The sequence below is a fragment of the Schistocerca piceifrons genome, chromosome 1, assembly GCF_021461385.2.
Source record: "Schistocerca piceifrons isolate TAMUIC-IGC-003096 chromosome 1, iqSchPice1.1, whole genome shotgun sequence".
Lineage (NCBI taxonomy): Eukaryota > Metazoa > Arthropoda > Insecta > Orthoptera > Acrididae > Schistocerca > Schistocerca piceifrons.
The window spans coordinates 457,664,876-457,677,650 of NC_060138.1; the positions used below are offsets into that span (position 1 = coordinate 457,664,876).

Below are 12,775 nucleotides of genomic sequence, written 5' to 3' on the forward strand. Positions count from 1 at the left end.
CAGCAGAAGGTACTACACATGTGCGACTCAACTGTGCATGCGCATGAGCCCACCCGCAACTGCTCAAATGAATCTAAAGTAAACAGTTGTGACGTCAAGCTCATCGGAGGCAATTTGTTGTTGTGAAGCTTTGCACAGTCTTCAAAAAATGGCTCTGAGCACTATGGGACTTAACATCTATGGTCATCAGTCTCCAAGAACTTAGAACTACTTAAACCTAACTAACCTAAGGACAGCACAGTCTTCCTAAGGCCTTTGACACATTTTGCTGTTGGCATACACCTGTATGAGCACTGTGTTTTGTTGTTGTATGTGGCCATTTCCTTTGTAACTTAAGTTTTATTTTCGTCCTCCCCTCCTCTCGTTCATGTTCTATTCTGCATTAGTGGGATAGATAATTTACTTTATTAGAGTATTGTTTCTTACCAGTCAAAATTACAAAAATTTAATTGAAAGCTTAAAAAAATAAAACAAAAATATCCCAGAATTCTAAAAAATTCAAGGGTTTATCCTGGTTTTCTCTCGGGTGAAAAAATTCCTGGGTTTCTCTCAATCTCCCGGTTGTCCAAGGTCATATACACCCTATGACAGTTAAATATCACACCAATGAAACTTTTTATGATCAAAATAGCCAGGCCCTGAAAAGACAAATTTTTTGACACTTCATTTGTCCTCTTACTGTCTGCTGGTTTTGATATGTCCTAAATTTAGTACTTGATATGAAGGAAGCCATTTTAAAAATAAAATACCACACCAATGCACCTAAAATTATGAAAATACCTATGCCTTAAAGAGAGGAACTTTTTGACACTTCATTTACATAGCCAGCAGCAACTGTTCACAACGTTTCCTCTAAAATTACTAATTAAGTCCTCTAAAATCACTAATTAAGTTTTTCTGAACTATTCTGATTATTTTCAAGCAAATAAACCCTATTCTGCAAAACTAGACCTCACACTGGTCAATCTGATACTCTGTCCAAATCCCACTCTTCGTTTGGCCATGAAAATTCAGACAAAAAGCCACTGTATAATTTACAGGAAGACTAGTTTTCATTCTGCTCTACCATATGACCAATAAGCATTCCAAATCATGAAAACAGTGGACCTCATCTAATGGAATAAACACCAGAAAAGAAGTGTGACTTTTGTACTAATGATGAGGGAAATTTATATGTGGAACTTTAGGGTGGTTATGCAGCATACTTTTCCGAATCTGCAAAATGGAATCCCTTCCCACTTTACCTTACAAGAAGAGATCCTATCTAATACAGAACTAACTCTGTGTGTTCTTAACTGGGTTTACTTTATTCTTGAAGAAATCATTCTCACTTAATGAATAATTCCCTGAAAAGTTCTAGTTTAACATCACACAATAAATGAGAATAGAAAAATTCTGTATTTGGAACAGTGTATTCTATTAACAAAATTCAAGATACATACTTTCTTTTACTCTGATACTGATCTTTGGTCTTCTTGAAATCATAAAATTGTTTATTGTGTTCATCTATACAAGCTCTTTGCTTTTCCAATTCATTTGTCTGTTCCTGCAACAAAAATAAATATCATAAGAGATTCATCTTCAATCTCATGACAAACTTGCAAGCACTTAGAACAGTCGAACTTGCCACAAACATCTGACAACATTATGACAGATATGTGGTCCAGCCATATTAATGTGACCACCACCTGTGTTTAGCATCAACATGCAATAACAGCTCACAGATGACAGCGGTAGCAGTGGAGGGCGTATAAAGTGTCTCAGAAAACAGTCGTTGTCGTAATGTGGAAATGGAGCAATTTATCTGACGTTCAAAAGAGAATTATCACTGACTTTCGGGCGAAGGATGCAAGCTAAGTTAGTAAACTTTCTGCGTCTGCTTTGGTTAAAGAATATCATGCACGGCAAAATGGCACTATCCAAAACAGGCACCATGAGCCATAGATGACAGGGGCAATCGATATCTGCGAAGATGTGTACAGGCAAATAGACGTGCAACTGTTGAGAAACTAACCACCCAGATGAACTAAGGGGGGCTATCAACAGTGTCTTCTCATCAACTGTTCAATGAACATTGCTGTGTATGGGCCACCACAGCTGGCAGTTGGTTCATGCATCCACAGTTGCTGCTATTCATTGGCAGCAAAGGCTGGAATTTGCACACCAATACTGCAACTGGACGTTCACTGAGTGGCGACAGGTGACCTTTTAGGGTGAATTATGTTTTACGCTTCATCAGAGAGATGGTCATTGGCATATGCAGTTTGAAACATCTGAAAGTAAACATCCTGCAACAATTGTTGGAAGGGTCTGAGGAAGGGGCGACGGGCTGGGGGGGGGGGGGGGGGGGGGGGAGGCAGAGTGTTAAGGTCTGGGGTATCCCCTGGGTGATCTCGTAATTTTGGAGGCACAGTGGAATGGAGCAATACCCGTATGCATCTATCCTTGTGGATCATGGCCACCCCTACACATGGTCTGTTTCTCCTCAGCATGATGGCATCTACTAGCAAAACAATGCAATGTGTCACACAGTCGCAGTGTATATGTATGGTTTGATGAGCACTAGGATGTGTTTTCCATATTCCCTGGTCACCAAACTCTCCGGATTTAAACCCAAATGAGAACCTGTGGGACCCCGCAGTCAGGCTGTACGTGCCATGGATCCTCAACCAAGAAACCTAGTGCAGCTGGCCATAGTACTGGAGTATGGCTGCACATCCCAGTCGATACCTTGCAAAACCTCACTGCCTCTGCTCCTGCACATCTTGCAACGGTCGGTGCTGCAAAAGGTGATTAGTCAGGCTTCTGACAGGTGGTCACATTAATGTAACTTGACAGTGTATACTGCTGACATCACCTTTCTGAATCTGATGGATTGTAATTTCACCTTTTGTACAGTCAAAGGTGGAGATCTACTCTCACATAGCACTCACTTAGTGGATTCAGTTCACTAGATTCTTCTCATTGTTATCAGAACTATCATTCTTATCACTAATCAGAATAAAACCTCAAGGACGTCATCTCATACTAATGACCATTTTCTTAGTGCACTCACAGTTCAATCTGCATCTGTATGTTCGGTTTTCTTCAATGCAGACAGATAATTATTGAAGATGTGGAGATCAGATGTACAAAACACTATGGCTGAACAGAATGATCAGATCATTTGACCAACAAACTCTTCATTTTTGCGGTAGTAGAATCAGCAAATGTTGAGGTAAAAGGTTAACAATATCAAATTGACAGAATTTTGTTCTCATATCGTCGCTAGGCAATGAAAACCTCGTAACTCCACCTGACAATGAAATCCACGTAACTCCATTAGCAAATGTAGACAATTATGCCAGATAGCCTGTTGAAACCTTCCTTCTTCAAGTTGTACGGTGTTACCATCCAGCGATATGTAGTTTGTGCTGTAAACCTCGCATCTCCGGTAATCGCCATTGTTAGTGTGCAGGGTGAACACGTGCTCCGAGATTAAAATGTTTTTTGATGTGGATAGTAACCTTTTTGACTGACAGACCGAACACTGCTTTATTGCTACAGGTACGTGTTAGTACTTCTAGGTATAATTATGTATTGTATTTTAATATACAGAATTAATAATGACCTCGTTAAATACAATGTTGATTTATGAGTTTTTCATCGCGCATAAAGCAGACTGCACTCGGTACATACGAGGTTTTAATTTTAGAACTTAACAGAATCCTATACATTCTACAGTAACTACTTTGTTTTCAGCTATGGGTAAAAAGAGTAAATTCACTCTTCACCTTGTGAAACAAGCCGACAACGAGTCATATTGTATAAAATCACCAGAAGAAGATTCTAGTCAGGTTCCTCCTTGTCCTCCACCAAAAGAAAGAGTAGACCTACAAAATGAAGGCAAACCGTAGTTTATATTGCTGTAACTTCAAGTAGGATCCTTGTTTGAAAGTTGAGGTGATTAAATTATTTGAATATTATTGATGACGTTATGGTTTACACAACAGATAATGAGGAAAAAGAAGCCAATACAGAGGCGGATTCCACTTCTGAGTTTGAAAGTCTTTTTGAACACATCAGCGAGGATGATATCTCCAGTGGCAGTAGTGATGTGTATGATCCAGATAAAAACAAAAATGACCATAGCAGTAACAACAGCACGGAAGACGACAATGACGAAGTTGATGTGGGAGTAAAAAGTACTAAGCAGCGCCGTAAAAGGAAAAGCAATCAATCACTTCAAAGTTTGCAGAAAGAAAAACGTATGGGGGCACAGGATTAGTTAGGAATGCAAAAAGACGAGTTTGGCAAAAAGAGACCAACAATGAGCAGAAGGAGGAGGGAAATGAAACCACAACGTACTTGTAAACATTCTTCCTTAAATCGGAACAGGAATTGCAAGGATATTACAGAAGAGCAGAGACAGCTAATATTTAATCATTTCTGGCAGGATATGTCTTGGGTGAAGCCATGTCTACTCCGTTCCAGTTAAAAGACAGAAATAGTTCAGAATCTAATAAATCTCACCGTTCTAACACACTATATTACAATTTTGTAATAGCAGGACAGAGAAAAACTGTCAGCAAGACTACGTTTCTGAATACTTTGTGATTAGGTGAATGGAGTGTCAGAACATGGGCATCTATTGCATCAGGAAGAATGCTTGCAGAAGGGCCTCAAATGCAGGAGAGACCAACGAAAGTTTCAAGTGGACGACAATCAGCGTCAGATTTTTTTGCAGAGTTGCCGAAACTGGAATCGTATTACTGCTGTCGTTCTTCCACAAAACTCTACTTGGAACCTAACTGGCAGAGTAAATCAGAACTACATAGGGTATATATAGAATTTTGCAAGAAAAGAGGACAAATCCCAGCTGCTTACAAACAGTTCTACGAGGTATTCGATGAAAATAATCTTAACTTATTTATGCCTAAAAAGGACGAGTGCGATCTCTGTTGTTCTCACCAGACAGGCAATCTCTCATCCAATGAATATTCTTTGCATACTGCCCGAAAAACTGAGGCAAGGGAAGCGAAAAATAGTGATAAATTAGGACCAGCTAGAGTGTTTTACTATGGACCTTCAAACACTTCTGCTTTCTCTCCAGACTGAAAGCATCTGCACTACTATAAAAGCAAACTGAAGGTCCACAACTTTACCATCTATGATTTAAAAAGTAACGATGGTTATTGTTATCTTTGGCACGATAGTGAAGGTGGACTAACAGCTTCGGATTTGCCAGTATACTCGTGCATTTTATAGAAACGTATGTCCAAAAATATTCACAAGCTATTTTCTATAGCAATGGGTGCACGTACCAGAATCATAACTCAGTCATGAGTAATGCACTGGCTCATCTCGCCAATCAGAAAGGCATTACAATAGTGCAAAAATTTCTGGAGAAAGGTCACACTCAAATGGAGTGTGATTCTATGCACTCCACCGTAGAAAGGAAGTTAAAAAACAGACACATTTATACTCCTGCTGACTATGTAGAAGTTTGTACTACTGCAAGACGAAGTCCTAGACCTTATGTTGTCAATTATTTGGACCACACGTTTTTCAAGTCCTATGATAAACTCTCGTTGTATTCGTCTATTTGGCCAGGATCCAAGATTGGGGATCCAACAATGACTGATAATCGTTGTCTCAAGTATGATCCCTCCGGAAAAATGGAATATAAATTGAAATTCAGCGATATGTGGGAACCACTTCTAAGAAGGATGTCAAACATACCCAGCTTATTTACAGTGCCCCTCTCTACAGTTCACCACTAAAGATCAGGGCAGAAAAGTTAACACATTTGCAACAATTAAAGCTGGTCCTTCCAAAGGATGTGCATTCATTTTATGACACACTGCCTCACATTTGTAATGAGAGAACATGTCCGTGCCTAAACAAAATGCAGCTGAAAATAAACTTCTTTACAGCCACCTATGACTGTGATTGTGATAGTAGCAGTAATAGTAATAATAATAATAAATGGTAATAAACTGCACAAATGTTTACAGTAATAAAATTTTAATTAAAGTTAACAACATTGTTTCTGTTGTTTTTTAAACACTGTAATTTATTAACATCCAGATTCCAATATTTTGATCAATGTGAAATTATTCATTTCACTTTATATCTGTAATAACGTAATCTTACAGATATTTCATAATACACAAATAATGCAAAGTTTAAGTGAGTACTTTTTAAAACAAATTAAACATTCATGCATTTCAATTTTTAACTGTGCACTCGTTACATGCCTCTTATCTCCAACACTACCAAAAAAATAACTGTGAAAACCTCATAACTCCAAAAACAGGCAGACAATTTGCAGTGCACAATAAAGTCTTATGTACCAATGACCGGATCCATATTGTGTAGCAGAAACCACTACATTTGACTAATCAGGTCCCCATGTGATTTCAATAATTAGTTTTTTGTTTCTCCTGTAAAAATTGACCAATTTGAGTTACGAGGTTTTCATTGCCTAGCGACGATATGTCAGTAAACTTTTGTCTTAGCCATATTCTCCAAGGGCATTTAGTGAGTTTTCCATTATTCCCGGGAGAAAAAGAGAGTATTCAAAATTATATCTATGTCACCTAAGTTACAATACCGAATTTTGTCACTGTATGTAATATGCTTTTCTTGCTAACATTTGATTAGCAAACTTACTATTATGCATCCTCTACTTCAGTACAGTCATCTACTCAATAAAAGATAGAACATCATGTAAAACAACTAATATTTTCAACAACTGGTCATTAATGTTTTCAATTTCAGATATTTTCTGCTGATATACCACTGTCTACTGGGTCAATTCGTTCAACAGCATAAATAGCAGATCAATCCCATGACAACTAAACTTTTGACAATCTATTTATATCTGGTTCTCTCAATTTTACCCAGTTCCCTCTCCTCCACGTCATTTTTGTAGTTTTCTTCCACTTTTGGGTCTTAGGTCTTGATATTGTTCTCATTTTCACTTTTTTTTACACTTAGATGTTTTCCACCCCTTCATCAACAGACATTATCTTAACATCTCCTGCCTCTTCTTGCTGTCTGTCTCTATCACTAATTTCTTCCAGCCAATTATCTTACTCTGTATTCATCCATTCCCATTTCTCTCCACTGAATTCATTCTCCTCCCGCTATAGGTGTCTACTTTTGGTATCACACCAAGTGTTACAAAAACCACAGTAAATACCATTAGCCATAATCATTCATTTAGCTTTGTTGGAGTTACAAATTTCACAATTCTGACTGCTTACCAGTGTAGTAGTTGGCACACAAACAGTTACGTAAAAAATCCATGCAATCTGTATGTTTATTTAAAAGTAAAAGTCAACTTTGGAATTTTCTTTTGTGTGAGACCACTTTTGTAAGAACTGTGTGCTGATTTGAAATTCTAGATTCGGATATTTTATTGTTCACATTGCTTCTGCATAATCTATCATTGGTTGTATCAACACTTGATTGAATTATGAAATTTCAAATATTTGCGAATGCCGCAATAACTCATACTGTTAGTGTATTGTCAATTGTAGCTTTAAACTTGCTCTTTTAAAACTTCCGAGAACAGTAGGCCTACTCTCATTCAAAATAATGGTTCTCTAATTTCATTGTGTAATTATGTGAGAAATAGGTTATTTTTGAGAATTTTTGGATGCTTACAAAACTACATTTTCTTAAGTTACCAGTTCTAGTATTTTGCACGACTTATTTCTCAGAAAATTTTTGTTTGTGATTCACAGTTACTGCCAAGACTAGCTCATCTCAAATTTTGTTGTATATCAACGCAAATAAATGAGCATTCTTGAGAATTTTCAGAAGTTACAATTGTCCTATGCATAATCTAATTTCTAGTAAATTGCCACTTTTGGTTTAGTTACTGCAGCACATGTTTTAACTAACATATTTTGTTACATCTAGCTTTCCCTTAACGAGGTTTATACATTATTTACATTTATCATAAATTAACTTTTGTCCCATGCATAATCTAATTTCTAGTAAATCGCTGTTTGTGATTTAGTTACTGTAGCAGATATTGAACTAACATATTGTGTTACATCAAGGTTTCCCTTAAAGAGGAGTTAATATTAACTAGATTTATCATAAATTAGTTCTATTTTCGAGTTTGTTAGCAATTATAATTAATCTCAAGAAGTTTTAGGAAACTGGTATTTTACCCACAAGTTTTTCAGTTGCTTTATCAGAAATCTTGTTTTGTTTATTTGTGTTCTTATGGAGAATTAGTACTTTTTCAGCTCAACAGATTACAATATAACACCGGAAAAAAAAAAATATATATATATATATAAATGTTTCCTGCACTTCATGAGTCAATTCTTACTAATTTTGCGTCGAGAAAAATGAATATGACAACGAAAAATTTTCCTTAGCTCTAGTTTCTGTGAAACACGAAAGGTGAAGTACTTCATATTAACGGATTAAGAGAAAAATAGACATTTAATTATATATGTAAACAACACTGTAAGTGTATTTGAATTCTTTTAAATGGTAGTTACATTTTAAGACTTCTAAATTGCTGGAAAAATACCTTGCAGATGGTAGGGGCTCAAGGGGATCATGTGGTGGCTGCCATCATCGGCTTTTAGCTTGCCTCTTGTAACAGAGTTCCAGAGTATCCCTACGTAAAGACCAACAGTAATCCACAAGCATTGCTTCATTCCAATTGCCCTGATATTTTTGTCCCGTAACAGAAATGTCCTGAAGGAATCTTTCTCCATGTTCATCACTGGCAGCTCCACGACTAGGAGGGAAAAAGTCCCAGTGGGAGTGGAGAAAATAGATTTTAAGGGACATGTTGCATTCGAGGTTATGGTATTTTTGCAGGAGTACCGTCACCAACTGAGTGTAGTAATCATCTCTTCCCAAGGTTCCTCTTCTTTCCCCTCCAAAACTTGGTCAAATGCAGGACCCTTTACAAGTTCTCAAATTTGTGGCCCGATAAAAATACGTTCCTTAACTTTTGCATCACTTAATTTTGGAAATTTCTCTCTTATGTACTTAAAGGCCCACTCTCCTTGGTTCATACCTTCGACAAAATTTTTCATGAAACCCAGCTTGACATGCAGGGATGGAAGAAGAACATCTTTTGGATCCACAAGAGGCTCAACAGAGACATTTTTCTCTCTAGGAGCGGTCTGCTTTAATCAGGCTGTATACGAGAACAAGGAAAAAAGAATTCCCAGATTTTCCCCCCGATTTCCCGGTTAAAAGTACACTTTCTCCCGCAAAATACACATTTTCCCTGTTTAAGTGACAGTACACTTTCCATCCGTACTGTAAAACTTATCAATCCTTTGAATGGTTTAGGTTTTACACACCGACGTAGAACTTCCCAGCACTTCAGGAAACGACCCCCCCCCCTCCCCTCGGGGGAGGGGGGGGGGGGGGTATAGCCGTGCATTTTGGAACGAGCTTCGATGGGCAGCAACATGCATGCTGCCTATTTTCATACACCATGTGATCGAAAGTATCCAGACACCCCCAAAAACATGTTTTTCATATCAGATGCGGTGTGCTGCCACCCTGCCAGGTGCTCCATATCAGCGACCTCAGTAGTCATTAGACATCCTGAGAGAGCAGAATGGGGCGGAACTCACTGACTTGAAACATGGTCAGGTGATCGGGTGTCATTTGTGTCATACTTCTGTACGTGAGATTTACACACTTCTAAACATCCCTAGGTCCACTGTTTTCGATGTGATAGTGATGTGGAAACATTAAGGGACACTTACAGCAAAAAAAGCACACAGGCTGACATCGTCTATTGACTGACAGAGACTGCCGACAGTTGAAGAGAGTCGTAATGTGTAATAGGCAGACATTTATCCAGACCATCACACTGGAATTCCAAACTGCAACAGGATCCACTCCAAGTACTATGACAGTTAGGTGGGAGGTGAGAAAACTTGGATTTCATGGTCGAGTGGCTGTTCATAAGCCACACATCATGCCAGTAAATGCCAAATGATGCCTCACTTGGTGTAAGGAGTCTAAATGATTGAACAGTGGAAAATGTGTGGAATGACAAATCACGGTACACAATGTGGCGATACGATGGCAGGGTGTCAGTACAGCGAATGCCCGGTGAACGTCATCTGCCAGCGTGTGTAGTGCCAACAGTACAATTCGGAGGCGGTGGTTTTATGGTGTGATCGTGTTTTTCATGGAGGGAGCTTCCACCCCTTCCTTATTGTTTTGCGTGGCACTATAACAGCACAGCCTACATAAACACCTTCTTGCTTCCCACTGTTGAAGAGCAATTCAGGGATGGCAACTGTGTCTTTCAACATGATTGAGCACCTGTTCATAATGCACAGCCCATGGCTGAGTGGTTACATAACAATAGCATCCCTGTAATGGACTGGCCTGCACAGAGTCCTGGCCTGAATCCTATAGAACACCTTTGGGATTTTTTGGAACGCCGACTTCCTGCCAAGCCTCACCAACTGCCATCCATACCTCTCCTCAGTGCAGCACTCCGTGAAGAATGGGCTGCCATTCCCCAAGAAACGTTCCAGCATCTGATTGAACATAAGCCTGTGAGAGTGGAAGCTGTCATCACGGCTAAGGGTGGGCCAACACCATATTGAATTCCAGCATTACCGACAGAGGGCACCACGAACTTGTATGTAGTTTTGAGCCAGATGTCTTGGTAGTGTATTACGAAAGTATATACTTGAGTTCCACCAATCACAGCATGTTAGTGAAATTGAGATTGCAATGCTTTTGTAAGCCAGTCATAGCTTATGTCATGTGATCTCGCCAACTGATGACAGCAGATCTTCAGAGCATAGGGTACGTGATGTAATCAGCCAATAGCAACATCACTGTTACAAAGTCGAATACACAAACAGGAAAAGTTAATGATTTAAAATAATGTACATAGTGTAGCTACAAGAAAAGCTAAGCTTTCATGTATAGTATTTGTCTTTTTGCGTGTGTTACACTTTAAGATACATCACGTAAATGTGCCAGTAAAATGACGTAAATGTCTTGTCTTCAAAGTGTTAAGCTTTAAATGGGAGTCGTACACACTATAATTTAAGAAATTCAAAGGACATTCTCTTACGTAACATAATTCACCTTGCATCAAATTAAATTTACTTTGAAAGTAACGTTACTCAAACCACCATTCGCAATATTTTCCTGCAACGTGTTAGAATTCGTTTCAGCAATTATCAGACATCACCAGGAAACAGGCGTTACTGCCCATGCGTAACTACGATGACATAGGAAGCCCATATGTACGTATGTGTACAGCATTTGCAGTCTTGCACAGCATTAAGAGATCTTGCATTGCGTCATAAACAAAACAGGACATCAGATGATACTGCAAGCAGAATTTCGTAAATAATACTAAAATGCATAATGTGGTTTAAAGTACACATTAGTGTGTCCAGATTCACAAAGATGGATACGCCAACCTGATATTAAATGCTAATTTTCTTGGACTACCGGTTCTGTACTATCTTATGTTAGGTTCTTTATTATGGCGTAATGCCATATGTGCCAGAAGATGAAAATGTGCATTTGAAATTCAGCAAATAGTTGAAACCAGCAAATGGTGTGGAATGAAACACTTCATTTCAAATAAATTTACTGCCTCTGTGAAAAAGACTAATAAAAGGCAAATTTCTTTCGCAGATCGACAAAAATAACTTCATTGTTCTGCAAGAAAATTAATGCTTGACTGTCAAAAATGTGGAAATAAAATCAGAAAACTGAAACTAGTAACATATTTTAGCCTTCCATAATTATGTGAATTATTTTAATTCACTTGATAGTTCCCGACCATGGAATTATATTCTGTTTTCATTTAACATGAGAGCTGTATATAAACAGTAAACAGCAAAATCACTAAAATTGGACGCTATTCCCCCTCCCCACTACAACTCAAACTGCTCTGCGCATGTGTGAATCTGGCAGCTTGTGCCCACCAGAAAAATATTTCCAGATAGCACCTGGCTGCTTGTTGCTGCTGCTGGTACAGCTAACACTCCTAGCAGCCACACTTTAAGTAGCCAGAAGCAGTAGAAGGTATTGCTCATACACAACTCAACAGCGCATGTGCATGAGCTCGCTAGCTTCAAATGAACCTGATGTGAACAGTTGTGTTGTCACGGTCATCAGAAGCAGTTTGTTGTTGTGAAGAATTGCATAGTCTTCATCCTAAAGCCTTTGACACATTTCATTTCACTGTTGGCAGACACTTGTGTGTGCACTGTGTTTCATTGTTGTAAATGGGGAATTTCCTTTGCAAGTTTTATTTTGATTTTTTTGTCTCATTAATTTTTTATTACTGCACTGTTGTTCTGCAGTGGTGGGGCACAGTAAAATCCTTTGTAAGATCATCAGTTCTTACCAGTCAAAATTACAAAAATGTAACTGGAAACTAAAACAATGAGAGATTCCTGGAATTCTAAAAAAATCCTGGGCGTTTCCCAGTTTTCTCCAAAGTGAAAAAATTCCCAGGTTTTTCCCTGGTTTCCCAGGGCATATACACCCTGTTAATACAATGAGATATCATATTCCTACTGTCCCACATACATAAGAAGTCGCAATGTTTTGTGTATCCCAATTGCACCCCTCAGAGTATGGCAATGACTTTTAGATCACCACAGAGTTTCCATTTGTGTTCATGATATTTGATTGAGTCCAACAGGGCTGTCATATTTCAAACTAAGCTTGGAGGAGTCTATGAATAGCCTCCACCAAATTGGATCATGCTTCAAATTCAAGAATTTCATGAAGCTATTAATGTCAC

At 38.4% G+C, this 12,775-nt stretch overlaps 1 protein-coding gene across 1 annotated transcript in view; it reads right to left on the reverse strand.

Annotated features, from left to right (window-relative positions):
- The window catches only part of LOC124792692 (structural maintenance of chromosomes protein 3), a 205,756-nt gene that overhangs the window by 92,297 nt on the left and 100,684 nt on the right, over positions 1 to 12,775 (reverse strand). The window contains exon 12 of the mRNA XM_047257959.1: positions 1,443 to 1,546. Coding sequence (XP_047113915.1) covers positions 1,443 to 1,546 — 104 coding nt within the window. The remainder of the gene's footprint in view (positions 1 to 1,442; positions 1,547 to 12,775) is intronic.